Genomic DNA, 27,498 nt, shown 5'->3' on the forward strand with positions numbered 1-27,498 from the left:
AAAAGGGGCGCCTTCCCATATTGACTGCCGTTTATCATTACCTACCTAGGATTGTGACATGCGATTGGATCTTTCCCTGGCCTAAACTCATTCATGTCATGAGCTTTCATGCAGAGCCTTGTGTGCTCTACCTCCGTGTCATATTTTCCTTCGATTGATACACCGTACGTTGTTGTTTTATTTTGTCTGAAAAGGGATAGATGGGGGGAAATACCGTATCTTTTCATTATTGCTGAGTAAAAGCGATCTGCAACTTGCACTTGTAATTTTAACTGGGTGGCTGGGAAAAAAGCAAAGTAAAGCAGCGCATCGCATTTTCGAGCATTTGACTGGCTGGCTGGGGTGCATCGAGGACTTTGGGCAGGGCATCTTACAGGCGAATATCTGTCTATGGAATTGTTGCAAGGACTACATGTTAATTGCTTCGCCTCGTTTCTACTTGCCCTCAATAAAATTGATTTCATACATAGATATTTCATGCATATTGTTGTTGGCCACATGCATGCCTTATGCACCTGGGGATGATCTTTTGGGCGCGTTACTGAGGTATTGGCCAATGTATTGTTATCTCTGCTTGGCATCTGGTTTGATGTAAGCTTGATCGTCGGCCAACTTCTTCATATGATTTGTCTGTCACTTTTTACTTTTTTCCTGTAGTCGGCAAATGCGGAACGAAAGGACATGGGGAATCATATGATTGATCCCTGATCCCTGGGGTCCCGGTATGGAAAGATGGTAAGCTCTTTTCAACCAAAACGTTCTGGTTGGCGCGAAACGTTGCGGACTTGTGGAGGCTATGCTGCTGGATTGAGGGACTACTGTATGCTGTGCCCATGGGAGTTCCCGACGCGTCGGATGGTCCTCCATTTTTCCTACCTTGGGGTCTCTGTGCATTCTGTCTGCATAGGAGCCGATTTTCCGTTGACTGCGCCTGCCGGGAGAGGATACGCAAGATAACATGCCTGACATGGCGGCAGCGAGAGTCTACGAGCATACTGTGTATTCCGCCTGCTTGTCTTTGGATACTTTTATTCGTCCCCAATACAATCGACTACCTGTACTGCACGGACATGTGTAAAAGGGCGTAAACTGCTACATACGGGACGGGAACGTTGTTTTAGCGTGGGAGTAGGACGCGTATTCCCCGCAACAATTGGGCGGATTTTAAGCCAGATCTGTAGCGTGTCGAAGAGGGTTGTTGCAATTAGTTGGGGCTATAGTAGATTGAATGCCCATATTGTAGAGTGAAAGAATGTTGACGCAGAGTGATGTGTGTCGAATGATGCCACAACGCGACGGATAGATGCATTGGGTATCCTTTTCTGGATCAGAGAGTAATGATGCGTGACTTTATCCGCTGTGTACACAGACCATGAATGATGACAGCGGCAGTCCGGCACTTGCCTTTTCGCCAATATCGTGGTTTGAATAATTTCATTGTTATTATCAGCAAGACCATTATACGTTTTCAAGTCGGGGGTTCAATACAATTTATTTAGATTGGTTTCTTTCAAGTGTACAGTTATATATGATTACGCTTTTGCTACCTACCTTGGGTATCTCACTTGCTTGAATGTTCTTGATCTCATCTATCATGTTTTTCTCTAAATGTTTTGCGTGTCTACTCCGTACTACGTAGCTTCAGCCTACGGAACATTAATTCTACCGAGTTCAGGACACATACTCCCCCCATTCTTTTCATTCCCCCTGGAGATCCCCCTCGTGTGCCCCCTTCCGTCTTCCGACGATCTTCCCCTTGGGGGGTTTGTGGGCTGGCTGAGTGAGGCGAGTGGCCTCCTCGCTCCCCTCGGGCCACTCTTCTCAGCACTACTCTGTAGTATTCGAATCGGATCGAAGGACTATCTTAGTCGTTCGACTCTTGCGTGAGCCATCAACGCCCAGAGGAGCTCCCCCCGGTTTACCATCCTTATCGAAGACTCTTTTGCAAAGACCAGGTAGCTAGGTAGTAACGAAAACGTATCAAGATGAGCATGTCTCTTGCCGAAGTGTATACAGTGTTTAAAGAAATACACATGTGTACGTGTGTTTCCTGTGCGTCTGTTTCATCTCGTCGTTGTCTTGTCTCGGCAGGGCGGACGCTTAGAGTGAGTCCATCTCATCCCGCATAGGAATTTTGGGTTTCAAGAGTCGGTCATCACGACGCAACTACTTGGTTATTTACACATAATAATGGATATATGCACTTCGTGTCCGGTTTTCCATGTGGGATTACCACGGCAATTCTTCAATCGTCATCCTCATGCCATCATCACCCTCATCATCCTCGCTCTATCCTTTTCTTCTTTTTCTTCCTCATCCTCACGTTTACTTTTAAATGGGCCCCTTAAGATGATTCATCTCTGAGTCCACTTTCCTCATCTTATTATTTGTAGTAAATCAACCTTGTGATCATTTAGTATCCTCTTGTCAATAACTGCGGAGAAAGTCCCTCATCGAATAACGGATGAAGACATGGTGCTTATTGATGGGTATGACCGTAGTCCCCGATAGTTCTGTACTGCAGATATCCCAAGAATGCCTTTAAGCAGACAACAGAAGATACGGTTAATACTTACCGCAGTTTACCAAGAAGCACATCTAATACAAGAGGAAAAGCGGTAAATAATGAGGATACTCCCCCATACAAAGCATGCGGTAGTGTCATAGGCTGTCAGTTCCGTTTCCCGCTAAGTGTCCCCATGGTGAACGGGTGTGTCGGTGTCCATAGAATGTTTTACCTTTTTAAGCGTTTTTCACTCTCTTCTCGCTACCTGTTTCTTTTGCTTGCTTGGTCGGAAGTGGTACGTACTTGTTAACTCGGGGGGGAAAAGGCTTGGCTCTTGCTCGCTCTCACGTAGAGTGACATTGCACATCCCCCATTCGCCCATTTCTATACACACAACTTGTCGCGATCCTCTTTCTCGACCTCTCAACAACACCACCACCTAACTACCTCCTCCTTCTCCTCTAAACCGTCAACCTCCTATCTCCGACAAAGCTCCCATCTCCCACCCACCCTGCCACCTTGTCACGGTCTCAAGGGGAAGAGACTTTGCGTTCTGGGCAAAGTTTTACTCTCCCCTTCTATTTACTTTTCCGTTTCTTCCCTCTCCTCCCCCTACGCCCACGATCCCCGCTGGCGTAGGTCCGGCCAACCATGCATCGAATAAGTAATTTCACCGGATCCGCTCGCCATGGATGGGAGAAGGTTACGCCGGCGGCCTTTGGAATGGGAAGACCACACATGGACATGCCTCCGATCTCGTCGCCGTCCATCAAGCGTCCTTTAGGTACTACGCCCATCTCACCCGCGACGCCTACCGACACCATTGTCAACCTCTCCTTTAATGTGCCCTTCTCGACAAATTTGCCTGGGCCCGACCCTGATGATATCCTTCATGCCAGCCCTGGTGCTGTTGAGCGATGGACCTTTCCCGAAGGAACTGATCCGACCACGCCTACTCATCGACTTCCCGTCCACGTGAACCACAGCGAGATGTTACGGAGACTATGCCGTGAGATCACCGAGGCCAGCAGTGCTGGTGGCCGAAGACTAGAAGCCAGTGTGACCTCGTCTGAACCAAAGCCGATTCCGGCACTGCAACATCGACCTTTGAAGGGTTTGGTCACCAATGTCTGCCTGTCCGGCGACGCGGATACTGTCCAGAAGATGCGTGGCCGGATCTTGAACGAGACACCCGTTGCCTTGGTAAGCTCTATCGCTTGTTGCTCAATTCCTCTGCGGATGGCTGACTGAGATATTTTTTCTCCTCTGCTATAGAAATGTGCGACTGTTGATGTTGATACCAACCTGGTCGTTGATGCCACCACTGACGCTGTTCGAGCGAGCGTGCTTGACCACTTGGATATCATCGCCAAGTACACTGGAACCGACATTTTCTTGCTCAGCCCCAAGTCTTCTGATGCCGAGATTGCTTCGATTGGCTTTGGCGGCACTCTTGAAAACAGTCTTCACCAGCGTTTGCGAGTTGCCATTTTTGGTGACATGGAGAGCTCGGAGCATGCGAAGACGCGTGTCTTGATTATGATTGATCAGATTGTGAGCCTACAAACACTATTCTCTCTGCACGACTGCAAGCCAAAAGATCCCAATAGCTAACGTGCATACCAGCTGAAACGAACCGTTGACGTCATGAAGCTGGAACTGTCCATGCACACGCTCATCTGCGGTCGCACTCGAAAGAACATTAAGCTGATTGAGTCAGCCACGGCCACGGCCATTTATTTCCCTCCGCCATTTCCACGCGTCTACGGATACACTCCGCCTGGTGCTCACCGTCGGAGTGAGGATGAGGTCTTTATCACCGGCAAGACGCCAGAGAGCATTGTCCTCGCCAAGAAGAAACTTCATGAGCTAGTCGTCAATACCAAATGCTACGTCAAAGATGTCATAGTCTCTTCCAATAAGATTGATAGTATTTTACTCGACCGGCTGGATAAGGTTCGAAAGGTTATGGAGAGTAATGGATGCTATGTCTTGTTCCCGCAACTCGGCACTCAACGCGGCATCATCCGGGTTCAAGGCACCGAGATCCTCCATGTCGAACGCACTGTCCGCGAGATCATGGCTCTTGTTCGTCCAAGTTTCCTCCTTCGCTTTCATTCTGAATCAATGTAGCTAATCTCTTGCACTTTAGGCTGGCCAATTCTATAGCGCCACGTGGTGGATTCTCCTTCCTGATCCCGTCCATGGTGGTGCTCTCCGAGCACCTTCTCCCTCGGATATCCGCACCATGCTTTCTGATATCTGCGCCAACTCGGGTGCCGATGTGAGCTTTGAAAAGCTGACCTTTTCGATCAACGGGTCCGACGATTGTGTCAAGGCTGCTTTGATGGTCATTCATCAGATTCCCTTTGTCAAACGCTCGCAGTATCAGATGCGTGTGAAGATTGAGCTCGCAAATGAGCACAAGGAATTTGTCAGTGGCAAGAAGAATGGAAAGATTAACAAGATTATGGGACAGAGTATGCATACACCCATATGCCGCGAGCGCGTGGCAAATGCCCTTTGTAGTCCTATGAAGCTGACCCGGATACAGGCAACGTTCAAATCATCTTTGATGGCTTCAACGAGTACAACTTCTATATTGATGTCTGCGGATCTCAATATGAGGCCACCAAGAACGGACTGGATCTCGTCGAGCAAGAAATGCCTGCGTCCATCTCTTTCCATGTTCCTGATCAATACCACAAGCGCATCATCGGCATCGGCGGTCAGCACATTCAACGCATCATGAAGAAGTACTCGGTCTTTGTCAAGTTTTCCAATGCCATGGATCGCGGCGGACTCGGAAAGGAGGACGATGACGTCAAGGTCGACAATGTCATTTGCAGGACACCGGCACGTAACGCTCAAAACCTCGACCTCGTCAAGCAGGAGATTATGGACATGGTCGAGAAGGTGGTGCGTCTTATCCAACAATTGCTTCCCCTTGCTATGAATCGATACTAATGCTCGCCGACAGGACGCTGAATTCGTGTCTGAAACTGTTCCCATCAACCGCCTCTATCACCGTGAACTTATCGCACGCATGCCGGAACTGGAGACGCTAGAGAAGAAATGGAATTGCAAGATTGATTTTCCAAGCACCGAAATGGCGAGCGATCTCGTGACCATCTCTGGGCCTGAATACCAGGTACCGCAGGCGGTGGACGAATTCTTGGTAAGTTTTGGCCGCGTTGAACTCCAGGAAATTTTTCTCCGCAAAAAGAAAAAAGACTGCTAACACAGTATAGGGCATGGTTCCTGAAAGTCACGAGATTGTTTTTCCTGCCTCGCCGCAGCTGCGGGAATTTTTAACCTCACAAGAATTCCAGACCGACGTGTTAGACAAGCTCAAGGCACAGTATGAGGTCGAACTTCACATCAACAATGAGCCTAGGCCGGCCGATCCTGCTCCGTTCCCGACCGAGTCTCTTCTCCTAACGTACACACGCAACAATGCTGGTGGCCTCAAGGACGCCATTGACTTTTTGGTTTCCCGATTGGTAGCCCACGGACTTGATGCCACGACCATTAAAGGCGCCATCCCTCGTCCCAAGTCGGACTCATTCGAAGAGTCCCTTCCATTCTTCGACTCGAAGCTCCTGCAGCACGCACCAGCCCCGATTGTCACCGATTCACCTACGCGTTCGAGCTTTGGAGATGACGTCGGCGAGCGCTCCATTTTCGACAAGCTTCGCCGGCCGGGCAGCATTTCCTCGCTTTCGTCCTTTCTCGAGCGCCGCAAGAACAACTCTCGATCACCTGCGTCCTTTTTCAAGCATGCATCCAGCAATGCTTCACGAGCATCGCTCGTTAGCCTTGAGTCTCAAAGTTCCGGGTATCGCAACCCATGGAACGACAGCGGGGTAAATCTCCCCGAAGAAGATCATCACAACGGCTGGGCAGCTAAGCTTGGAAGCAAGTTCTCCTTTGGCACCTCGCCCGGTGACATTACGCCGAAATACGATCCTCGCACGTCCGTTGATAGTGGACGACCGAGCACTTCGCACTCTACTTCAGGATACCCCGGTCCGATTGGACCTCCTCGTTGAACATCAAAATATGTTTTTTTTTATCACAGGAAAAAGGAAATACCCCTTCGACTCTGATGTCGATTTGTTAAATTTGTTCATGGACTCTTCGCCCTTTGACATTGCCAGTACCTTCTCTCTCTCTCCTTTTCGAGGATCTTGCTCTTTGCAGGCCTTGAAACTTTTGTGCTTTTTTTTTTTCTTTTTCCAGAGAGTTCACTTCGTTACCGTCTCTTGGGAACACTTCGGCCCATACTTTTTACATGCGGTCTGCAAAAGAACTTTTTAAACATGAATGGAAGAAAAGAGAAGGCGGTTACAATTTGGGAAATTCTACAAAATTGAAAGAACGCATTCTTGTTTTTACTTTTCGCTCATCTTTTCTTTGCTCTTTTATTTTTCTTCCTCGCATTCTCCGCCTGTTTTCCGTGTTTGCCCACTTTTCACCCTCTCGGCGGCGTCCGAAACGCGTTCACGATGAAAAGGAAGTAAGGAAGATATACCAATTTGCTTTGAGGGCGTTTTGTTCTTTATCTGATCTTTCTCCTCCATTTCTCTGTTGCTGTTTGCTGCCTTTGTTACGCTCTTGTCATTTGTCATTTGTATTTCTCTTAGAGAGCAAAGAAAAGCGAAGCAAAAGCATCGGCTCTTTGGAATGTTTCTCCTTGTTTTTATTTCCCGCTTATTTCTCTTCTTTATACCTATTTGCAAGAATGGAGTGGTTCTCTTCCAGATCTGATCTAATTCCTGATGCAAATGCCCAAGTGATTTGCTGTGGGCGGTTGTTCGAGTGTAGATGTATATTGCGTCAAACATTCAACCTATTGTATTTTGAAAGTCATATCAGACCTGATGGCAAGGACCTGCATGAATCACTCGAGCGTAGAATTTAGCTGGCACGGCGCCATGAGTCTAGACTTCAGGAACTCGTTTGGCTCCCTACAATAGAAGTATAACTTGTAGCTCCCTCTTGTAATTTGCACCGTAGTGGAAATGTTTAGTGGGAGGCGGACTGCGCCAGGGCGGCAGAAACGTCAGCGCTTGTTCGCCAAAAGTGCCCCGTCAGCATGGTTGACTTCGCCTAGCTCAGCAAATGTAACCAGACTAGGCTCAACTCTCCTAACCACTACGATATGAGTTTCCGGCCCATCTGATGATGGAAAGTTTGATACCCACTTGTTGTCTGGCAGGATCAATACTGCTGATGGAATGAATATTACAGAGCGGAACTAACAAGCATTCTTCTATGATACTTGATGAATTGTTTGTTGGTGACCTGGCCTAAAATGAGTCCCTCCAATTTTACTAGTCCATCGCTATACAGTTATGAGAGGACGGGCACTAGTGTCACACCGACTGTCACACAGACCCATAACAGCTCATAGCTACTTTTAGCCCACGAGGCTGCCACAAAAGGATGGTCCTTTTTGAGAAGAGATCTACAGAGTAATTCCGACCCCCGACTCTCAAACCTTGATCACCTCTCCACTGTATCCGCCTCTTCTTCTTCTTCTTCTTCTTCTTCTTCTTCTTCTTCTTCTTCTTCTTTGGTTCTCTATGAAAGTCGTCGTTGAGCGAAACTTGCAGCTTGCCATCATTACTATAGACGATCTGAGGCATTGAGAAGTCAGAGTTCAGCGGTCTAGATTGTCAGCATCACTGCTGTCCTTGTTTATGTCATCGATGCATTTGCATATTGGCTTCTGTTGATAATTGCGCCTGTCATTCATCCTTTCCAGCGTATGCATGGCGCTACTTTGAGAATTGGTTGCGGGTTCTGAACGAAGCATAGCACAGCACTTTGATACAATGTCTCCGTCCATGTCTTCCCAAGCGGAAACGGCAGCTCCAGCCCCCAAACAGCCGATTGATTCCCTCTTCGCGTTTTTGGGAACATGTGCTGTCTATGGACTCCTCGCCATAGTCTTGGCTATTCCGTCTTCTACCCTATCCCAGAAACAGCTCTGTCTTTTTCTCGTTCCTGTTATCATAGTCTGGCTAGCATATGTCTATACGTGGCCGGGGATCGATGTCGTCATGCAAATCATCTGTCCGTTGTTCTACGCCATGGACGTGCTGGTATGGAGGGACGTTCGTGGGACATTCAAACGGATTCACCGCTCGAAAACCCATACCGTCGATCAGCCAGCTCATTCTTCTTCTTCTGTTACTTCAAACGGACATGTAAACGGTGTCAATGGCATTACATCCTCAAAAGCTGCGCAGGCTGTTAAGCCGCCTTGCCATGCAGATGCCGGGATATGGGAAGAACCACATCCTTCGACTATCGTCTCCAGGCTGAAATGGTCCTGCTATCTTATTTGCTCTCCCCGTTTCGGCAACTGGACTATTGGTGACGCACGACATGATGCGGCCCAATTGTCCCGTGCAGACAAAAGCATTTCTAGACCTGCTCGGATCCTTCAACTCCTCAACCGCTTCGTTATTGCATACATGCTCGCGGATATTTTTGGCCTCTGGGCTCTGCACGATCCCTACTTTGATTGGAGAACTAATCTCTCCATTACCAGTCCCTTGCCGCCGGAAACCGCCAATACTCTAGTCCGACTGCTTGGGCAGGGCAAGGTTTCTGCACTGGCCATTTCGAATCCTCGCTTTTGGCGCGTCCTAATCTCTGCTACGCCGGCGTGGGCGAGCATCGAGGCATTCTTTGCAATGCCGGGGCTCATCTTCCTATCACTCGGTGGTCTCGGCACCGTGGGTGACCAGTGGGGTCATCCTGCCGTGTGGAGGCCTGCGTCAGGGTCATTGGTGAGCATTGCCGACAGGGGCTTGAGAGGGTTTTGGGGGGACTGGTGGCATCAAATGATGCGATGTGTAAGTACATGTAATGGTCTCTTTGCCATTTGACTCTCTTCTGTCCTCCCATCTTCAATGAGGTTCTTGTCATGGTGTCACAAAGTCACATCTTACCCTCTGGCAAGTGTCGAATATGTACACTCAACTAACACGAATTTCTTCAGGTTGCCGGCGACCCCGGTAAAATTCTTGGTAACTGGTATCTCCGCAACGTTTCCCAGCACTCTGCTTCTTCCAGGGCGAAAGGAGCGCCGTCAACATCGTCGTTCCACAGTTTCATTGCCCACGCCATCCATATTAGCACGGCGTTCTTCCTTTCAGGCGTGATGCATGCAGGCATGGTTCCCAAAGCCGCCTCTAGTGCAAGCCCGCTTCATCTCGCGCTCTTCTTCTGGGTCCAAGTTCCAGGCATCTTGATTGAGCTATTTGTCGAGCGTGTCTTTTTCGGTGAACCGACTAAGGGGCAAGCAAGTAGTAATACTTCCCAAGACCGCAGAAAGAAGAGTATGATTGCAAAGATTGTCCGCTTCACATGGGCTCTTTTCTACCTTTACACAACATTCCCTTTCTTTGGAGAACAACTTGTAGCGTTGCGACTCTGGGACATGCACGCTGTCCCACTAAGTCCCTGTCGGTGGCTATTCCGTGGCGAAGGGATCGGCTTCTGGACATGGGAGCCACGACACTTTGCTACAGTGTAACAATCCGAGATCACCATGTCGTACATCGACTTTGTCTAAACCAATTCAATTCATTCAATTCATTCTGTTAAAAAATTCGCTGCTTTCCCGTAATAGTCCTAATTCGTTTTCTTCGACTATTCCCGTATACATTAAAGCTCAATGACAAGCTTCCCCGCCGAGACGCCCGCTTGGCTCTTCATTATTTCCTCCGGGAGCGCGTCGAGACTCTTACCCACAACAATGGGCGCAGGGACCGCTTTGAGCGCACCATTCTTGAGTCCCTCGGGCACAAATCTTCCCCATACCGCCTCGTTGATGTCCGTCAGCTTGCCAAGCGAAGACGTATCATTCACTGTTTCGTCGTCATTAGTCCATCGTCCATCAGTCTTATCATATGGGAGGAGGGGTGAATGTTTAAAACTTACAGCCCTGAACCTCCACTCCCTCTGGCGCACCCTCATGTCCCCACGGCAAGAAGCTCACTACTTTGCCGCCTCCCAGCCCGTGAAGCACCTGCGCAGTTGCGCGCCAGGTCTTGTCCTCGCCAATTGCGTCGATTGCGCCGTATATATCTTCATTGTCTTTACTCGATCCCTGCATGGCCCGAATGCGCTCCACCAGCCTCTGCACGACTTTTTCTTCATCGTCGTTGTAATCCACGACTTCTTCTGCCCCGACGCTCTTCACAAACGCAAAGTTCTTGGCCGACGCCGTCGCGATCACGCGCGCCCCCGATGCGGCGGCCAGCTGGATCGCCGCGCTGCCGCAGCTGGATGAGCCGCCCCATACTAGTAGGATTTTGCCCTTCTTGGCGTCAGAGGAAGGGGAGGGAAGAGGTAGGCCGAGACGGTGGGGAGGATAGAGACCCATGGCGGCAGTGCTGATTGCGAGCGGGAGGACAGAGCCGGCCGCGAAGGAGATTGAGTCAGGCAAAATCGCGCTGCCAGATGCAGGGCAGACAGTGTAGTGCTGGAAAGCGCCGGTGGAGGGGTGGTCGGTGGCCACGTAGTTTGCTTTGCTGTGGGGTGTTAGCTATTCCAATCTATATTGTATTATCTTTGCTTGTGTCTTGTGTGTCTATTTTTTCTCTTTTGTGTTTATTTTCCTTATCCTTTCTTTTCTTTTATTTTTTTTTATTTTTTTATTAGTATGCCATGTTATCTTTCTTTTTGGCATGCCACACGAAAATCATGACTTTGAAGCAAATTGCAAGTTGCAATTACTTTGGAAGTAGGGAATATCAGGGTATAAGGGTATCAGGATATAAGGGTAAGGGACTCACCCAATAACTCTATCGCCCTTTTTGAATTTGGTCACGTTCTCGCCAACTTCGGCGACTTCGCCCGCGACGTCTGCGCCGATGATCTGTGCAGTCAGCCGTCAGCATTTTGTCTTTCTGTATTATTTCTGTATTCCTTTCCTTTCTCTTCCTCTTCTTCTTCGGCGGTATCATAGCGTGTCCTCTGCGAGTATCGTACGGATATACCGCATACTCCAACTAACACAAGACGCGCAATTGACGAAACAATGCAGTAACGCCTCAAAAACCAAGTGAACGCGCAAGCAGCGAAAGATATACAAAAACAAACAGGACGAACAACGGAACAAAGTAGGATAAAAGTGTGGATGGTCGATGATGGGAGACGTACAGCAGGAAAAGTCCTTGGGAAGGGAATATGTTTTCCAAAGAGTTTGATTTTCCAGTCCACTATTCGAACGTTAGTATCTTTTTCTTATTCTTGTTCTGTATTCTTTTCTGTTCTGTTCTTTTCTTTTCTTGCGCCTCTTTTCCTTCCATTTTGGAGGGGGCATATTCCCATTGGGAGTATGCATAGGGACAAGAAAACAGTGCAATAGTGCAATGGTGCAATTGTGCAATAATATGGACAAATACCAGCAACAGGACAAGGCAAACGTACTCGGATTTATCGCCACGGCTTTATTCCGCACCAAGATATCGTCTGGGCCGGGCGTCCAGTATGGCGCCTCGCGCACGACAAAGTCGCCTTCTTGCTCTGTGAGCCAGAGCGCTTGGTTTTGACCAGTCATTTTGTCTCTCTTATTCGTCTTATTTTCCTGTGAGTTGAACTCTGCGATGCTTGAAGTTTGAGTCTTGAGTCTCCTTGTTGGGGCTGTTGTTGTTATTGTTGAGGTTAACGCAAGCGGCGAGGTACGTCGAATAAAAATATTAAAAGTAGAGGAGGTAGGACACAAAGGGCGTATAGTTGGAGACAAGGCAGTGAGAAGGCGGGATGCAAAGGGCATTTATATATTAAATTTCATTGATTGAGAGTATCGACTATCGACTGTAAACATGCCACGGTGTTAGTGTAATATACCACGGTGTAATCTGTACACGGTACGTAGTACACTATCCACGAAAATCCACTGTTATGGATGGATGGATGGATGGATACGTTTACTTGTCCTTTGTACAATTAATTATGAATATTGAAAATCAAGCAGGGTTAGGATTAGAAATCATGCATGTCGTGTAGATCATAAGGATGGACCCCATGTTGTTCCGTTAAGGCCGAGCGGCCCTTGTCGCCGACTCATTGATATACTACGGGTGCAGAAAGAGGATATGCTAAGCATTTGCACAGTACGGGTCCTCACCCTGTCTCACAATGTAGAAAAGATACTAACGATACTATGGTCGATTACGAGTTACGTGCCCAGTACTCGATATAAAAGTCAATAGGGTTTGTAGGAGCATGGACATAACGTACCTCCGTTGTCCGAGATCAGAGGTACGAGTAGTACGGATAGAACAAAAGAAAGGAAAGTCGATGACTTAATCACTTTTTTAGGTAGGTATGCCCTAGACTGTACCGGAGTTGAGGGATCCTCGGATTGGACTGGCTACGGTGTTTACGTAGTAGGTTGAGGGTACTTTGTACACAGTGTAAGTTGAAGCGGGGGAATACCTAAGTTACCCTGTACGGTAGAAGTAACTAACTTTAGTGGGAAGGAAAGGCTCAACTAAGCCAAAGCTAAAGCCAACGCCAACGCCAACGCCAAAGTCACAGCCAGACCGGACAAAAAAGATTCCCCGCGCCCGTCTACCCGTTGCTTTACCTAGCAGGTCAGTAATGAATGTTCCTCCGTACGGAGTACTTTCAAGCGTAACTACGGAGTAGAGCTGCCATAAGATAGTTGGTTGGTAATATACCATAAGAATTGGTCCCGGAGATACAACAGGAGATTATGAGTGGCTTACACCGACATACCGACATCCCAACGCCGACACGCCGACAGTCCGATCTTTCCGATTATCCAACGACAATCCTTCGAACGTGTTCCCATCTCGCATGTTGGCACCTGGCACCAGGGCACCACGGATCGACAGTCCCACCGTCGCACATCTTTGCCTTATAGGGCTACCGGGTATACGATAACAATAACAAAATTTTGACGGGGGTTATATGACAACATGTCCACAACAGCAGGAAAGATGGATGGCAACATAACATTTGACTACGCTCGTAATTCAATTGCTAGCAAGAGCATTATATTTACTCTCTACATGTTTCTCTACTCAACGTCACATGCCCAATCTAAAGTGTGATGAAATGGCAGAAAAAGATATGCTAAACAGATGATATGCTACATCTCGAATGCAAGACAACCGCACGTGAAATGTTTGGCATGCATCTGAAATCGGACAAGGTATATATACCTAGCCAAAGCAAATCCGCATTGGCAAGGGAGAACGACAGTAGACCATATGTTGTTTATCCACGACTTGGCCCCACCACACATTCTCGAAACCTCTCGTCGCTTGCTCCGCCCAGACTTCTTCCAGCAGGGGTATGGTGCTGCGAAACATGTGATATCGAGTCCTCTCGTTCCAAACAGAGCAAAGCTTGAGAATCTGCTTCCGTGACGATACATCTCTCAGTTCGCAGCCCGCAAAGAAGAGTGGCAACAAGGCCTGCCGGGACACCATGATTTCGTCGCGACACGCAACGACGTGGTCCATAATGACCCTTGCGCGGTACAAAATGGGCATCGGGGTGCTGCTTCCAGGTTCCCATCGAAACACCCTGTATATGTAGAGAAGGAGGCCATTTCTCCATGCCTCGGAGCAATGCATGCGGTCTAGATCTTGTTGCATGCACTCTTCATCTTGAAAAGCTGTTGCAGAAAACACGTGATGCCAGGACTCAAGTGACTGCTCCATTTCCGAGACCACAGTACTGTCGAATGTGACATACTGCATTGATGATGATTTTCGCTTTTCTGCACTCAGGCGCGCCAATTGCATCACAATCTTCACGAGACTTGGTGGACAACCGCATAGTCCAAAGAAATCCCACTCTCCGGCATCATGACTCGACATTGCACCTTCAAAGTATGCATAAGGAAACACGCAGTCTTCTCTGTTGACTAGACTAATTATTGCATCCCACCTAGGCAAGTCAGCTAGATATTCAAAAGAGGATCAGTAATATGAGCTTCATATACCATGTGAGCATTCCGATTTGTACCTGTGTCCGAGCAGACTTGGCCCACCCTTCGATACCACCGCAAGCTTCGATGAGGGCATAGGCCCCTACAAGATGTGTTCGCCAATTCCCAAGGGCGGACTGGGTTTCCTAGTATCTACTTTCAGCCTGAGCAAAGGTCTAAGGCACATGAAGAGTGACTGACATCTAAGGAGAATAAGATGATGATTGTGTCGAGCATGGAATAACCATGTCCCGCATTACTGTACGTGCCGAGGTTTTCGCGGAGCAATTGAAGCGCCGCCTGGCGATGAATTTGAGTTGATGTGCTCTCGACGTGATGACCCCCTAATGCCATCACAGCGTGAACCAGAAACATGGGTTCCGGACTGAGGTCTGTCCGGTATCGGAACGGATTGACCTGTAGGTCAGAAGTCAATGGAATTCTGCAAAACTCCCTGTTATCTAGAAAAGACTGTCAGTGGCTATGGCCCGAGGAGATTGCGGCGGAATAGTCATACATCTTTCGAGGATGGGCCTAAAACGTTGCCAAAGGCTGCTGTACAGCATAGTCGGTGGTATAGAGGCAGAAGGAGAGCATGGTACTATAGTAGCCACTTGACTCGAGCCTTCAGAGGCACCAAAACCGGTCTTGCCCCCCTCAGGTCTCTGAAGTTGGCTCTCCGTAGTGGTCCCAGATAAACGTAAAGACGCATATTGGTCTTCGCTGTTGCCTGGATTGGGGCAAGGCTCGGTCGTTCTGTAAATGGCCTCCAAGTCTGGAGAGTCACCGCCTTCGATCAACGATGTATCACTCAAGCCCTCGATTGACGGCTCATTAGACAGTCGGGTTCCTTGGACAGCTTCAACTTGAAATGAGCTTCATGTTTGCCTGACATAAAATAATTCCTTGAATAGTGGGCAATGGGCCGGCTCATACCATTAGGGTCTGAGCTTGCCTCACATCTGATTATAGGCGCAACAGGAGTGGCTGAATGTCTAGAGGTGACCGGCGAAGAAGAGTGTTTTGCCCTATGATATCTCACAGGGTCCTCTGCAATAAAATCAAATTGCTGCGGTCCGTCTGCATTTCCCAATGCTCCCCGTTTGGTTCTATGTGCTCTTGACCTTCTCAGGGGCTTCCTGGACGGAGAAAACCCGGGCTGCCAAGAAAGCTGCATCTTAGGCATTCCATCGATACCTAATTAGGTATTATTCAATCCGTAACAATACCCACATGGGGTTGTAAAATTGTTCTATTTTCGATATGTAGTCACATCCTGTAATCCGGGGCTGATAACATAGCAACTCCGGCATAAAGTTAGTCCCTGGCCGAGTGAGCGGGATCAGGAACCAAACTAATTTAGAGAGGGGCCCGTCTGCCCTTTAACTAGGGACTAACTGCTTCTGGCCCCTTACCTATTCTGGACAATTGCCTGTTCTAGTAATCCCCCAACATGCAGCTCCAGCAAGATATTGCCGGTATGATAGCTAATTCCCACTCTACACACTCATGTGGTTCAGAATGATGTGTATTTGAAACCCTCAGACATGATAATCACAAGGGGCACAAGCTCAAGGGGACGAGGATCTCAGCCAATAATTGATCGTTATTGCACTCAGCTATACTTGACGGCAAAAAACTAACTGCATGAAGCAAAACTAATCCTTTCTGAACTGCATGGATAGCAGGGCACGATGATAAGCACGAAGGGGGCAATGAGCAGCGTCACTGGGGCAGCATGGAGCAATCCATGGAAATAAGAGAACGGCACACTACCGTAGGTAAGTTATTTAAAAAGCTTTCCTCCAAGAAAAGCTTTCAGAGACTCCACTCTCATTCTACAGCTCTGCAACATCGACAACTCGACCAGGAGCCTGCATTTCGTGACCTGGCCACTCCATTGATTGGGAATATCACCTGCGTCGCCCTGGCTAATCCCCGAATGAACGTATAGCAGCTTTTCATACTTAGTTTCCGCTCCATTTGGGAAACGTGTCTATTGCTAATGGACGAGCTCGAAACAACCAAGCACCCTGTACCAAGCTCTTCTACCAAAGGTTGGTCTTAATCATGCCCGAGTGCTCCTGAACTGGCCGATACTAATCATAGAATGCAGGGCCACACCATGATCCAGACACTGTGATAGTTACTTGGGATGGACCAGATGATCCGCAAGATCCATTCAATTGGCCTCTGCGGAAGAAATGGTGGACGACTGGACTTGGCCTTGTTGCAAGTTTTGTCTGTTCCATGAACGGAACCATCATCGCGGTAGCCCACAAGGCCATTAGCGATGAATTTCACATCTCCGACGAGACCTTTCCTCACTCCTACTGGCTGACCACTTCCTGGGGGATAGGGGCTGCGCTGTGCCCGCTTTTTCTGTTTCCTATCATGGAGGACTTTGGAGTTCGACCCGTGCTCCTCGGCGCCTATTTCTTCTTCATCTGTGTTTTAATTCCCGTCGGTCTGGCTCGAAACTTTGCAACTCTTATCGTGGTTCGGTTCTTTAGCGGCGGGTGCGTTCCACTTATAAGCGATGCCGTCGCTGGCGTCATATCAAATGTGTTTGACGGAGATCGAGCCCGGAGTGTCCCAATAAGTCTGTATGTCACGGTATATCTTGCGTCGACAAGCATGGGCCCTGTAGTTGGTTCCTCTATCCTGCAGTTCCTATCTTGGCGTTGGATTGGTTACACGGAATTAATCTGGACCGCTGCCCTTTTTCCCCTCTTCATCGCTGGTTTCCCTGAGAGCCGCGGTTCAGCTATCCTGCTAGCCAGGGCCAAGCAACTGCGCAACCAGGGAAAAAGAGCATACACAGCAGCAGAGCTCAATCATCCTAGACCGTTGAGCCAGGCTGTCATCGAGAGTATACAACGGCCTCTGTACATGCTATGTACAGAATCCGTGGTTTTTGTTGCTAGTCTCTGGGCTGCTTTCAGTCTGGGAACCATTTACCTATTCACCCAATCCGTCGAGCAAGTGTACGGAGAGCTCTATAGCTGGAATGTCTCGCAGGCAGGATACGTCCAAGGTGCTATTGTCATTGGAGAAATCCTTGGCTGCGGGCTTTGCATCTCCACTAATCACTGGTACTATGATTCTGCTGCCCGCAATCCTGAAGCTGCTCCAGATACGTGTACGCCTATTCCCGAGGCTAGGCTGTACACATCAATCGTTGGAGGGCTTTTCGGCGTCACCGGCGGCATGTTTGTGTATGCATGGACTTCGTATACCGCCGTGCATTGGATGGCACCTACGCTTGGCTTGGCTATGGTCGGGTTCGGCACCACGGCAGTCATTGTAGGCAATGCAAACTATCTTGTAGATGCGTATAGTAAGTATGCGGCCAGCGCGCTCGCGGCTGTCGGCCTGGTCGAGAACATCTCCATTGCTTTTCTCCCGCTTGCCACTACGGTCATGTATACGGATCTTGGATTCCAGTGGGCGAGCTCCCTTCTTGCTTTCCTCTCGTTGGTTCTTGTTGCTACCCCGTTTGTCCTGCTCAAGTGGGGCACAGTCGTCAGATCTCGCAGTCCGTTCATGAAACATGCCGTTATCGACCGGCGAAGAGACTGTGTCCTGAACGTATCCCCCGCCGTTGTCCCAGCAGCAGCAGCTAGCGTATAGTGTCACTACCTACGTAGTACATCTGTTTGTAAATGAACAAAAAAAACAGGCTTCAATTGGTACCATGGCGACTGAGAATCAATAGTAGAAACAAGATTTATTGTATCACGAACATAATGACAAGATGCCACCGAGGGAATTGGGACATAATGGGAATTGTGATCAGCTTCATCATGATTTTAATTTCTGAAGGCTTTCGCTGGTAGTAGGGTTTTGCCGCGCTTTCAAGTCCCGGCCGTATGAGCTGGAAAAGGTGTAAGGGGAAAAAAAGGGAAAAGAAGGAGAAGAACGAGAAACAACAACAACAACAAGTAGAGAGGTACAGACCATGTCTGTGTGACATTTTCTACTTTGGCGATCTGCTAAGGGGGGGGTGCTCGCCAGCGCTCGATAAGGACTTTGCCACATGCCAGCATGGTTTTTTTTATTGTACTCATGACCCCTCCGCTGAGAAGGAAATGCTTTACGCTAGATAGCCCAGTTCCTCGCCATCCAATCTCTCCAGGTACTCCTTTTCGAGTAAAATGTCTATGCATTTCTTGATATCTGGAATTTTGGGCGTGAAGCGGGATTTGATCTGTTGAATGGTTTCTTGCACAAGCTGCACATGCTTCATTCGCTTGCGCGATTTCATTATTCTGACAATAGCCGACTGTAATAGAACCAATTAGGTCATGTTCTTCCAAAGAGTAAAGCAGAGCGCCTTGAAAGGGACGACGGGACGACGGGACGACAACTTACCTGCATTAGCAACTTTCGGTCCTCCTCAATTGTCTTGTGCGTGTCCTCGACTTCTTGCTTCTGCTCGGATTTGACCGCAATGTTCAGGTTGACCTTAATCTTCTTGCTGCGGAAGTTGTAGTTGAGCGAGTACGTTGTCCCTCGCTCGGGCTTGCCATTCTCGCCAGAAGGCAAAAGCACCTTGGCCTTGACAAAAATGGCCAACGAAGGGTCGAGCCAGTCCTTGGACAGGGCCGTCGCCTTTTCAATGTCCTCATATGTCAAAGTCTCACTTTCATTGAAGAGCAAGAGAATCGCCATCTGGTATGTCGATACCTGAAAGGTATAAGGCACCTTTGTTCCCTTGCAATAGTTTGCGCGAATTTCGCCTTTACATAGCTGCCAGAGCCACGTGAGCTTCCGGCCGCTGTGCTTCTCGTAATAGAATTTCTGGAACCGCTCATACGTCTTGACGATGACGGGGGGAGGAATGAAATTTGTGTTGGGTGGTGTGAGCGGCCAGAATCCCGTACCAAGAATGTAAAAGTGAGGGTCCACCGCTTTCTTGAGGTCATCTTCATCCAGCACCTTGGACTGCCACTCCTTGTAGGTCGAGTTGAGATCCTTGGAAATCTGAATGTCTTGGAACATGCGCTGCAGCTTGTTGGTGTATTCATAACCGCAGGCTTCTTTGAGTTTGCTAATCATACTGGTCTCGGCATCGTCCGACGCAGAGCTGGTATGGACCAACCGCTTGGCCAACATACGCGAGTAGAACTTTTGGAAAACGTCCTTGTCTTCAATGTATTTGAACACAGTCATGATTTGCGTGAGCATGTATTCCAGGTCCGCTTCCTCGGCCGCCTTGGCGCTCTTCTTGAGCAACGAGTCGGTATACTTGGCCAGCAGCTCTGGCGACTTTGTCGATCCCGACTTGCAGACCTTGTTCCGGTTGACGAATTCCCGGCAGGCATTGTCCAAGGATCGCACAAACTCTGATTCTCCAGTAAAGGCCTCATTGACCAGATTCTGGTATCGTGTATGCACTTCCAGCAGTGCGTCGACGTAGACCTTTGGTTCCAGACTCTCGCCCTCATTCGCAATTTTCTCAATGGCGGCCAAACCGGCTTTGCGCACGTGGGTCTCAAATCGGCTCCGCAGAGGATCGAGTCCGTCCTGGATGCGCGCAAGAAGTCTGTACATGCGGGCCAAGTCTTCCTGTCGGTCACCGTCAAGTAATATCTGGAATTCGTCCCGGAGGAGAAGCGAGTGCTCTGCAATCAAAACTTGCTGGCACGTCTTCATCAACGGCGTCATAATATCGGGATGCAAGTAGAGTCCCACGCGGTCCTTTTCTTCCTCTAATCGGGACTCGGCCTAAAAGTCGGAAAAATGTAAGCCGAATGGTAGCACCTTTGGAAACGGCTTCAGTTTGCTTGCCTTTTTCATATATTCGACAACGCTGTTTTCGGCCACAAATTGCTTCGACTCATTCTGGTAATACTTGGTGGTAGCTTCCAAGAACGGACGTTCAAAGTGGAACCGGTAGACGTCTAATGTAGACTTTGTACTATCCGCTTCATCAAGGCCAAGGGACACTACAGCTCGTTAGCAATCCAATAGCGAATTGATTGACTCCAGATCGAAAAGAAAACCATACCAAATGAATCGACAATGCTCTTAATCTGAGACTGCTCTATCGTCTCTCCGTTTCGTTGTTTCTCGACCATCCGGAGTACAGCCGACATGACATTCGCCTGCACGTGGGAAAACAGCTCTTCTCTCCACCGGACCAAATGAAGAGTGTAGACATCGTAGATTCCCTTTTTGCCCTCTTCAATTTCGCGCTTGACCCAGTGTCTGTTCAAATACCGGAAAAGGTGGTTAATGTACTTGGCTGCGGTCGTGTAGCGGTCCCATTCGCGAATGTAAAAGGAAAGGAGAGCCTCATCGGAATGTGTCGTAGATTCTTCGTGAATTCTCTGAAGATGGTTCGACAGATAGTCGATGAGTTTGCGATACAGCTCTTCTCCGAGCAGGTGAGCTAATGCAAATCAGCGCCCGACGTTACGTTAGATCGCACACATGGACAAGGGATGCGCACCGCCGCCGCGATTACCAGCTCCCAGCACCCCTGCCGGTGAATTATTGATTGACGTTTGGGAAGTACAGAAATTGTGAACCGCCCTATTTGAAAGACATTAGTTTCCAGTTGCATGATCCATTGCCTTTTTTGACAGTGGCGATCCTCACGTGTAAACGCCCATATACTAGCAGCAATCTGTCAGCAGCTATCCCACACGTAACCATTGTTTTGCCAAAGCTCACCGTGACCATGTCCACGCCATCCTGCAAGTTGGTCATAATCCGATCTATGCCCGCCTCAAGGTATGTCCATCTAAGTAATTCCAGCATCCAGTCAGCAGGGTCCCATAATTTCAGAGCCCGAACCATCAAAGTAGCCAGGCAACAACATGAAATTCCATATCCCACTCACGTTGCTCTCAGGTCATCCTTGTTAGGCATAGGTGGCATTACAGCCGGCATCTTGACGGGTTGGAGTGGACGCAGCGTTCACTTCGCCAAACGTTCAAAGTCGTAAAGATTGCTCAGCGGATTCGAGCAACCGGTGAAGCAGTGGATGACATAAACAGCACCGGAAAGCCGGCGAAAGAATCGGAAATGCAGAACTCGCTGCAGCTCAAGTCCCAAAGAAAGTTATGCTCGTCGCCGTCGATCTGTGAGAATCCGCGGCATGTGTCGGAGGTGAAAGGAGTGGAGGGGCGAGGTGGGTGACGTTGCCTCCCGCTGAGATCTGCCACCGAAAGACAGGCGTTGATTCTGCAGCAAAGAGAGCAGCCTCTGAGAGAGAGAGAACGAGAGATTGAAAAGCGCCTCTCAAGAAGAGAAGACTTGGGGGGAAAGAGTCGAGTTCAAGAGGGCTGAAGGTTCTCAAGTCTTTGAGTTGTGTCGCGTTGGGTTCCCAGCTACAGCTTCGCTAATGACCAGGCGACCGTTCTATTCTACCCGCACTTGTGACCTTGCTGGCTACCAGGCAACGAACTGCATCCCAAAACATCACGCCTTGATAAGACTGCTACTGTCTACAATTTTCATCTCATCGTACATGGGCACAACGCAAGCTTCAATCTCGTAGCTCCTTGATTCCTTCTACAGTTGCGGTCTGTTCTGATTTACGTGCACATCTCGCAGTTCAATAAGCGCAGGGTCGCGTTAAACAGCCCGCGGGATTGCGGTGGGTCATCCCATCGTCATATTCCGACCAATTTGACCATCCAGCTATCCGATAACGGAAGTGTGTCAAGTGAGATTGAGACACAGCGTAATTGTATGTCAACATATCTACTCACAGCTGCTTGGTTGCAACACAACATCTACTCAATGTTAGGGTCTAAATAATGCACAGTTGCTTTTTCAAATTTTGACATTTTGAAATTTTCATAAATGCTTCAAAAAATTCAACATCGCTATCGTTATGTCGTAAGCAGATGAAGCTGTATCTGATAATTTTTCCTTAAAAGAATGTTTCTCAGCACGCTATGCAGTTAAGAAGATGGTAGCGCCAGCCTCTTCTTGATGACTCCAGTAACACGCGCAGATAACCAGATTGCTTCAACTCCAGTCCTCAAACGTTCACAGCAGGCCCTTCCTCACCATAGACCGGATCCTTTCCAAACCAGCCGAGCTCTTTGATACGCTCAATCTTTCCCTTCTCTTCCTCTGTCCCATAGCACATATCCCAGCTTTTTGCCCCCCTAGGATAGCTGCCTACCATTTCAAACCCGCCATCAACGTCGGTCATCAGCCGATGGCCTACACCTGCAGGGACGACGACCACATCGCCTGCTTTCACATCAGCATCGAGTCGACCAGGATTCTGCTCGCCTCCAAAACATAATTTTGCGCGTCCCTCTGCAATGCAGAGGATCTCATGTGTGGTGGAATGGAAATGCGTAGTGCTGTACATCGTGTAGCGCCATTGAGGAGACACGATACCGACGGAAGATAGGTGCGACTCTATAGCAGACGCAGAGACTGTGTTGCCGCTGCCACGGAATGCGCCTTTATAGATCAAAAGTGGTTTGTTTTGAATCGAGGTGTTGGGGATGAGCCCATGCGCCGGAATCTGCCGCTTGATGACCTCCAGTTCTTTGAGTGGCGTAAGAGACAGGCGGGCTGGAGACATGATGAATAACGACTCAATCAAAGTGACAATGATCTGTCGTGAAATCTTAATCTATACTACTGCAGAGTTTGAAAATAAGTGTATGGAGAAGAAATTGGGTATACAAATTCCTGAAACGGCCATATGATTTTCTAGGGCGATACTCGAATCGACGTCATAGGCATATCATCATCAACAATCAACAAACACCTTCGGTGCGACAACGCCTGATACCGCAGGAAGATGAGTATGTACAACTTTAATCCTGACAAATCGTGGGTAAAGGAATCTACTATCTGACAAGGTTGGGGAGAAGGGAAAAAATGACAAATCATGACAAAAGTCTACCTATAAAATAGTTGCGCATGCATAACGGTTTCGAATACCTCGTAACTTATGCGCCTTTATCATATGCCAAAGACGCCGCATGTGTAAGCTATAGAGAAGAAAGGGGGGGGGGGGGGAAAGAGGTATAAAACAAAATTCACAAACCAGGGACCCAGGACAGTCCTTCTCAGCTCTGAGTAACACGTTCGACCAACCTAAGACAATTTAGTAAGTATAGGGATATTATAGAAACGAAGCTTGATAGTCACCCACCTCAAGACACTAACGCTAAAGGTCAACAACCAAGCGATCAACGCAATGAGTAAAACGCTGCTCAAAGCTTTCTGACGATGACAAAGATCGACAATGACAAGTTGGCCCCCACATCGAGACCCGCTTTGATCGATATTGTTGCTGACCTGACAGGCCCAGCGAGAATCGGTCAATGCTTCAAACGCCAAACTGATATTGGCGGAGTCAAAGACGATAAAGAACAGGTCGAGAAAGATGAGCCGCATCTTGCCGCCAGGTGATCGAAGCCCCAAGGGCTTCCCTCTGTACTCATCGTAGGTGATATATAATATGTATATTAATGCGACGGCATCGACAATGATGGCCATGTAAGTGGAAGGTCGTTGCGCGCAATCGTATACTCTCGACAAATGATAAATGTTTGCTCCAAGTCCAAGGGCAAAAAGTGAAAAGCACCACACAAACAAACGGATTATTAGAGGTACCATTGGGTTTCGGAGAAGTACTTGCTGTGAAGGAAAATTATCAGCTACTGCAGCTAACCGGGCATCCCGATCTTGCGTTGAGGAGTTTCGAGACTTACCTGAGGTCGTTTCCACCATTTTCGTCGGACCGGCTTTCGACCTAGAACTCCCTCCGCTTGCGCATCCTGCCCATTCTGAGCACTCGCAAGCCACGGCTGCTCCAAATCCGGGAGATTCTCTCTTAACCAGTCTGCGTCCACATGTTGACACCCTTCAGCAGGCGAAGGCGGATACGCGGATACTTTGACAAATGTCTGCCATCTTGATGCGTCCTCTCGATCCGGTGAGTTCATGGTCACCGGAGTGCGTTCACGTTGGGCATCGTACAGTCGCCCTGGGGCAGGTTTGTGCGAAGTGCTCGGTAGGTAATGGTGATGGGCGACCTGGGCACTCGGCGGTTGGGAGAGGAGATGCACATTGGGGCCAGGATTGTCGTCAGCATCCTCTTCGAACGACTGCACCCATGCTAGGATCAGAAATATCAGTTACTTGGTTCATATCGAGAAATGTTCAGGAAGCGGGTGATCTGAGATTGCTTCTTACTCGGTAAGGTGCGGACATGGCGCTGCTTCTCCTCGTTTTCAGTAACGGTGTTCACGCTGGAAGAGTCAAGCGTGTTTCCAAAGGATGACACCGAGGACGTCCTTATACCCGATTTCGGTCCTGAATCTGAAGGTGTGTGGAGATGTGGATGCTTTTCATTGTAATGGTTTTGCAGTGAGTGGGGAGATTGGATGGTCTGAGGGCTTGTAGGTGTATCCTGACTCCGGGCTGTTGGCGGCCTGTAAAGGGCCTCGGCAGCTCTTGTCTGGAAGTCATGATGACTCTCCGACGCAGCCATTCTCGAAGAACCGCTGCTCTACGTGATAGCAGGCGCGGAGGCGGCGGGGCCGCCAAGCTCCCCGATTGTTGGCGGCGGAGTGATCTCCGGCGTCGTTTTGCGCGAATTGCAAAACTTTTAAATAAAAAAGCACGCAGTGCACCGGCAGCTGCCCAGGTGAAGCGACTATGGTAGTCGAATGGAGAAGTTGATCCGAATTCAAAGGAATGCCATATCTGAAAGACACTGTTGTCGATTTGTTGGTGCCAGTGAAATGACAAAAGTGATTTCCAAGCGATTTACGGAGGTAGGCTAGGTCGTTACAACGCAGTTGGTACAGTAGAAGCAGCTTGTCGCTAACTGAGGGATGATGGCTGTGGCTGGTGGCTGGTGCGCGCGTGATGATCTCACCCCCTAACCAAGATCTACACTAAGTCTGCACTGTAGTGGGACCTGATTCCATCATAGCTGCAAACACGTCAAGCAACCCAAAGCTGCTGCTCGTCTTTTTCGCTTGCCTGTATCATCACCCTGCTTATGCGGGTCTTTGAAAGCCACAACCCACAACATTGTTCTTCAATTGTCCTCGCAGAACCCCCATGGCACAATTGACCTTGGGCTCAATTTTTCAATAAACTTTCCTTTACTCCAATAAAGATAATGCGCCTTCACCTCCTTCCCATATCTACCCGGCGCTCGTTGATCTACTGCCAACGCCTAAACCGACATGTCAGCCCCGACCAGACATACCTTGACAGAGTTACGCACAAGGCATCTGAGGTGTGGCTGAAATGGGAGAGAGCGGAGAAAGGATGGAAAAAAAGCGTCACGGAATATGGCAATCGAGCTATGCAACAGATACCCTATGAGGAATGGGGATTGAAGAGCGTACCACCGTTGAGCGCTCGACGACGCGATCAAGAGCTCAAGGGCACACGAACCGTCGACGTTACTTTCCCGAGCTCCATAATTCCAGATGAAAAAGTGTCGGACATTCTAAGGACACTGTCGACCGAGCGTCAGTCTTTACATCGCAAACGCATGTGGTGGAGCATCTTCTGGATGCCGTTTACAGCACCTGTTGCCTTGATACCCATGTAAATCACTCCTCTCGGATGCTGGTAGCACCCCGCATAATGACAATTTCAAAGTCACTAACCTACCTTTTCGACTTATAGTATACCAAACATCCCCTTCTTCTACCTATGTTTTCGCGCCTGGTCGCATTGGCGTGGTATGTGTTGCGGATACGAGCCCTTTAGACATTCACTCACCGCAAGGATATAGCGCTGACCTTTTGCTAGCATTGTCGGGATCGAAGCATGTAGAATTTCTACTGGACAACAATCTGATCAAGCACGTTCCGTCGTCCCTTCTCGATGCGCGATACCGTTTGAGCCAAGCAAGAAAGCAGCATTCGACAGCGACAACATCGGGACAGGACAAAATCACATACCTGGGGAACGCCGAGTCAGATATAAGCTCATCTGCTGGAGAGATTCTGCTCTTGCATAAGAGCGATGGTAAACTCCTAGCCGCAGAGCTAGAGTTTCCCGAACTCCAACTTGAGGTGGAGCGTGCAGTTTGGCAAGTGAACCGAGCCATCAAAGGCAAGAAGGAGCTGAAAAATGAAAAGGATCATCTGCATGACGCGACTAAACCAGAAGGCAAAGACGTACGTCCAGATGATAAAAAGTCCCGATAGCTCACGAGCCGGGAAATTCAGTCCGAATCAAGGGGGCAAAGCGGTAGAAGCGCCGGCATATGATTTGGCTGTCCCAGTTTGGACAACGCCACTCTTCTGTATTATCAGCAAACTATGTTCTGCTGCCCCGGAGCCTTATTATTTGAGGAACATCTTGGCTGAGCCACGATGATCTGAAAGGGCATCTCATCTCCATTCTTTTTTGCGCTTCTTCATCGCAATCCGGGAATCCTCCTTTTTGCAGGATTTCCCCAGGATGCGGAGAGAAAGCCCAGAAACATCCTCCCCTCAATTTCCATGATCATCATCGTCAACTCTTATATTATGAATCGCATAGCATGTAAGATATGACGAATCATCTCGAGCATAAAGGAATGAAAATATACAAGAAAATCTTTACCTCAACATCTCAAAATATGTTGGTATTCCAGCATGGATCTATCGGAATAAAATGACCCTTGGAAACTGTGTTCTTAAGTAAACCTCTACCACTGCAAGGATGACTGAGTTTATCGCGTGTCAAAAAAGTGGATCCGGCATGTCTATTTATTCATACATACCTACCCTCTTTCCTACTTTAGGCGAATGCCGCGGTGTAGATAAGATCTCCTGCATGAGACAGAATATGCAGTACAAAGATGGAAAACAATGGATATAAGTGCTTGAAACTAAGGTAGATAAAATTGAAGCTTCGGAACATGATTACGAGGCAAGCCGCACTGAATTCTGCCTATGTCATGTACATGTAGTGTGAATCCACAACATTGGACACTTTCCAACAAGCATCAAGGCACATATTCTTGGAAAGGTGATTTGCTGACAAACAGCCCCAACTT

The 27,498-nt window shown here is 48.6% G+C and overlaps 13 protein-coding genes across 13 annotated transcripts; 5 read left to right on the top strand and 8 right to left on the bottom strand.

The window, feature by feature from the left end:
* Window positions 1-7: 7 nt before the first annotated feature.
* L228DRAFT_116631 (hypothetical protein) lies at window positions 8-707 on the bottom strand. Its single transcript, XM_018328949.1, has one exon. It carries the CDS (start codon window positions 579-581, stop codon window positions 42-44), a length of 540 nt encoding a protein of 179 aa, XP_018189017.1. The 5' UTR covers window positions 582-707; the 3' UTR covers window positions 8-41.
* A 2,206-nt stretch (window positions 708-2,913) lies between these two features.
* On the top strand, window positions 2,914-6,855 carry L228DRAFT_246237 (KH domain protein). The gene is made up of 7 exons (XM_018332364.1): window positions 2,914-3,709; window positions 3,782-4,060; window positions 4,133-4,594; window positions 4,659-4,986; window positions 5,061-5,425; window positions 5,487-5,684; window positions 5,758-6,855. Exons 1-7 carry the CDS (start codon window positions 3,158-3,160, stop codon window positions 6,556-6,558), a joined length of 2,985 nt encoding a protein of 994 aa, XP_018189018.1. The 5' UTR covers window positions 2,914-3,157; the 3' UTR covers window positions 6,559-6,855.
* On the top strand, window positions 6,629-7,505 carry L228DRAFT_116921 (hypothetical protein). The gene has a single exon (XM_018328952.1). It carries the CDS (start codon window positions 6,801-6,803, stop codon window positions 7,428-7,430), a length of 630 nt encoding a protein of 209 aa, XP_018189019.1. The 5' UTR covers window positions 6,629-6,800; the 3' UTR covers window positions 7,431-7,505.
* Window positions 7,506-7,823: 318 nt separating this feature from the next.
* Window positions 7,824-8,252, bottom strand: L228DRAFT_116927 (hypothetical protein). The gene has a single exon (XM_018328953.1). It carries the CDS (start codon window positions 8,155-8,157, stop codon window positions 7,897-7,899), a length of 261 nt encoding a protein of 86 aa, XP_018189020.1. The 5' UTR covers window positions 8,158-8,252; the 3' UTR covers window positions 7,824-7,896.
* On the top strand, window positions 8,253-10,254 carry L228DRAFT_116928 (hypothetical protein). The gene is made up of 2 exons (XM_018328954.1): window positions 8,253-9,375; window positions 9,522-10,254. Exons 1-2 carry the CDS (start codon window positions 8,347-8,349, stop codon window positions 10,056-10,058), a joined length of 1,566 nt encoding a protein of 521 aa, XP_018189021.1. The 5' UTR covers window positions 8,253-8,346; the 3' UTR covers window positions 10,059-10,254.
* On the bottom strand, window positions 10,130-12,323 carry L228DRAFT_246240 (GroES-like protein). Its single transcript, XM_018332365.1, has 5 exons — window positions 11,960-12,323; window positions 11,690-11,748; window positions 11,323-11,405; window positions 10,466-11,058; window positions 10,130-10,392 (listed from the first exon to the last, which is right to left on the bottom strand). The coding sequence occupies exons 1-5, from the start codon at window positions 12,303-12,305 to the stop codon at window positions 10,190-10,192; spliced, it is 1,284 nt and encodes a 427-aa protein (XP_018189022.1). The 5' UTR covers window positions 12,306-12,323; the 3' UTR covers window positions 10,130-10,189.
* Window positions 12,324-13,689: 1,366 nt separating this feature from the next.
* On the bottom strand, window positions 13,690-15,749 carry L228DRAFT_246242 (hypothetical protein). Its single transcript, XM_018332366.1, has 5 exons — window positions 15,432-15,749; window positions 15,013-15,354; window positions 14,697-14,956; window positions 14,511-14,641; window positions 13,690-14,455 (listed from the first exon to the last, which is right to left on the bottom strand). The coding sequence occupies exons 1-5, from the start codon at window positions 15,679-15,681 to the stop codon at window positions 13,723-13,725; spliced, it is 1,716 nt and encodes a 571-aa protein (XP_018189023.1). The 5' UTR covers window positions 15,682-15,749; the 3' UTR covers window positions 13,690-13,722.
* Window positions 15,750-15,948: 199 nt separating this feature from the next.
* Window positions 15,949-18,128, top strand: L228DRAFT_267471 (MFS general substrate transporter; the record flags this gene model as incomplete). The annotated part of the gene is made up of 5 exons (XM_018334991.1): window positions 15,949-15,973; window positions 16,181-16,276; window positions 16,340-16,443; window positions 16,510-16,552; window positions 16,612-18,128. The coding sequence occupies 5 exons, from the start codon at window positions 15,949-15,951 to the stop codon at window positions 18,126-18,128; spliced, it is 1,785 nt and encodes a 594-aa protein (XP_018189024.1).
* Window positions 18,129-18,591: 463 nt separating this feature from the next.
* L228DRAFT_210287 (Cullin-domain-containing protein) lies at window positions 18,592-20,899 on the bottom strand (the record flags this gene model as incomplete). The annotated part of the gene is made up of 4 exons (XM_018329846.1): window positions 18,592-18,780; window positions 18,870-20,225; window positions 20,262-20,446; window positions 20,509-20,899. Coding segments are annotated over 4 exons (2,121 nt in total), but the record flags the coding sequence as incomplete, so codon positions are not given.
* On the bottom strand, window positions 20,860-21,499 carry L228DRAFT_117047 (hypothetical protein). The gene is made up of 3 exons (XM_018328955.1): window positions 21,346-21,499; window positions 20,953-21,246; window positions 20,860-20,892 (listed from the first exon to the last, which is right to left on the bottom strand). Exons 1-2 carry the CDS (start codon window positions 21,393-21,395, stop codon window positions 21,036-21,038), a joined length of 261 nt encoding a protein of 86 aa, XP_018189026.1. The 5' UTR covers window positions 21,396-21,499; the 3' UTR covers window positions 20,860-20,892; window positions 20,953-21,035.
* Window positions 21,500-22,313: 814 nt separating this feature from the next.
* Window positions 22,314-23,525, bottom strand: L228DRAFT_246244 (hypothetical protein). The gene has a single exon (XM_018332367.1). It carries the CDS (start codon window positions 23,053-23,055, stop codon window positions 22,495-22,497), a length of 561 nt encoding a protein of 186 aa, XP_018189027.1. The 5' UTR covers window positions 23,056-23,525; the 3' UTR covers window positions 22,314-22,494.
* Window positions 23,302-25,434, bottom strand: L228DRAFT_117095 (hypothetical protein). Its single transcript, XM_018328956.1, has 4 exons — window positions 24,681-25,434; window positions 24,197-24,603; window positions 23,635-24,122; window positions 23,302-23,576 (listed from the first exon to the last, which is right to left on the bottom strand). The coding sequence occupies exons 1-4, from the start codon at window positions 24,976-24,978 to the stop codon at window positions 23,549-23,551; spliced, it is 1,221 nt and encodes a 406-aa protein (XP_018189028.1). The 5' UTR covers window positions 24,979-25,434; the 3' UTR covers window positions 23,302-23,548.
* A 62-nt stretch (window positions 25,435-25,496) lies between these two features.
* Window positions 25,497-27,027, top strand: L228DRAFT_246246 (hypothetical protein). Its single transcript, XM_018332368.1, has 3 exons — window positions 25,497-26,054; window positions 26,136-26,191; window positions 26,262-27,027. Exons 1-3 carry the CDS (start codon window positions 25,618-25,620, stop codon window positions 26,660-26,662), a joined length of 894 nt encoding a protein of 297 aa, XP_018189029.1. The 5' UTR covers window positions 25,497-25,617; the 3' UTR covers window positions 26,663-27,027.
* Window positions 27,028-27,498: the final 471 nt, after the last annotated feature.

This window comes from Xylona heveae (assembly GCF_001619985.1).
Source record: "Xylona heveae TC161 unplaced genomic scaffold L228scaffold_4, whole genome shotgun sequence".
NCBI classification, from domain to species: Eukaryota; Fungi; Ascomycota; class Xylonomycetes; order Xylonales; family Xylonaceae; genus Xylona; species Xylona heveae.

Excerpts from the sequence above, each read along its gene's own strand:
- L228DRAFT_246244 (XM_018332367.1), bottom strand. The coding sequence starts at position 23,055 with ATGTCTCCAGCCCGCCTGTCTCTTACGCCACTCAAAGAACTGGAGGTC.
- L228DRAFT_117095 (XM_018328956.1), bottom strand. The coding sequence starts at position 24,978 with ATGGCTGCGTCGGAGAGTCATCATGACTTCCAGACAAGAGCTGCCGAG. Across the intron at positions 24,604-24,680 it reads CCATGTCCGCACCTTACCGA|CATGGGTGCAGTCGTTCGAA; the intron begins GTAAGAAGCAAT and ends TTCTGATCCTAG. Across the intron at positions 24,123-24,196 it reads AATGGTGGAAACGACCTCAG|CAAGTACTTCTCCGAAACCC; the intron begins GTAAGTCTCGAA and ends TTTCCTTCACAG.
- L228DRAFT_116927 (XM_018328953.1), bottom strand. The coding sequence starts at position 8,157 with ATGCCTCAGATCGTCTATAGTAATGATGGCAAGCTGCAAGTTTCGCTC.
- L228DRAFT_246237 (XM_018332364.1), top strand. The coding sequence starts at position 3,158 with ATGCATCGAATAAGTAATTTCACCGGATCCGCTCGCCATGGATGGGAG. Across the intron at positions 4,595-4,658 it reads TCCGCGAGATCATGGCTCTT|GCTGGCCAATTCTATAGCGC; the intron begins GTTCGTCCAAGT and ends CTTGCACTTTAG. Across the intron at positions 5,685-5,757 it reads AGGCGGTGGACGAATTCTTG|GGCATGGTTCCTGAAAGTCA; the intron begins GTAAGTTTTGGC and ends AACACAGTATAG.
- L228DRAFT_117047 (XM_018328955.1), bottom strand. The coding sequence starts at position 21,395 with ATGCCGGCTGTAATGCCACCTATGCCTAACAAGGATGACCTGAGAGCA. Across the intron at positions 21,247-21,345 it reads AAGGATGACCTGAGAGCAAC|ATGGACATACCTTGAGGCGG; the intron begins GTGAGTGGGATA and ends GGAATTACTTAG.
- L228DRAFT_116921 (XM_018328952.1), top strand. The coding sequence starts at position 6,801 with ATGCGGTCTGCAAAAGAACTTTTTAAACATGAATGGAAGAAAAGAGAA.
- L228DRAFT_246240 (XM_018332365.1), bottom strand. The coding sequence starts at position 12,305 with ATGCCCTTTGCATCCCGCCTTCTCACTGCCTTGTCTCCAACTATACGC. Across the intron at positions 11,406-11,689 it reads TCCCAAGGACTTTTCCTGCT|ATCATCGGCGCAGACGTCGC; the intron begins GTACGTCTCCCA and ends CTGACTGCACAG. Across the intron at positions 11,059-11,322 it reads AAGGGCGATAGAGTTATTGG|CAAAGCAAACTACGTGGCCA; the intron begins GTGAGTCCCTTA and ends AACACCCCACAG.
- L228DRAFT_246242 (XM_018332366.1), bottom strand. The coding sequence starts at position 15,681 with ATGCCTAAGATGCAGCTTTCTTGGCAGCCCGGGTTTTCTCCGTCCAGG. Across the intron at positions 14,957-15,012 it reads TAGGCCCATCCTCGAAAGAT|ATAACAGGGAGTTTTGCAGA; the intron begins GTATGACTATTC and ends AGTCTTTTCTAG. Across the intron at positions 14,456-14,510 it reads CAAATCGGAATGCTCACATG|GTGGGATGCAATAATTAGTC; the intron begins GTATATGAAGCT and ends TGACTTGCCTAG.
- L228DRAFT_116928 (XM_018328954.1), top strand. The coding sequence starts at position 8,347 with ATGTCTCCGTCCATGTCTTCCCAAGCGGAAACGGCAGCTCCAGCCCCC. Across the intron at positions 9,376-9,521 it reads GGCATCAAATGATGCGATGT|GTTGCCGGCGACCCCGGTAA; the intron begins GTAAGTACATGT and ends GAATTTCTTCAG.
- L228DRAFT_116631 (XM_018328949.1), bottom strand. The coding sequence starts at position 581 with ATGCCAAGCAGAGATAACAATACATTGGCCAATACCTCAGTAACGCGC.
- L228DRAFT_246246 (XM_018332368.1), top strand. The coding sequence starts at position 25,618 with ATGCGCCTTCACCTCCTTCCCATATCTACCCGGCGCTCGTTGATCTAC. Across the intron at positions 26,055-26,135 it reads CCTGTTGCCTTGATACCCAT|TATACCAAACATCCCCTTCT; the intron begins GTAAATCACTCC and ends TTCGACTTATAG. Across the intron at positions 26,192-26,261 it reads CGCCTGGTCGCATTGGCGTG|CATTGTCGGGATCGAAGCAT; the intron begins GTATGTGTTGCG and ends ACCTTTTGCTAG.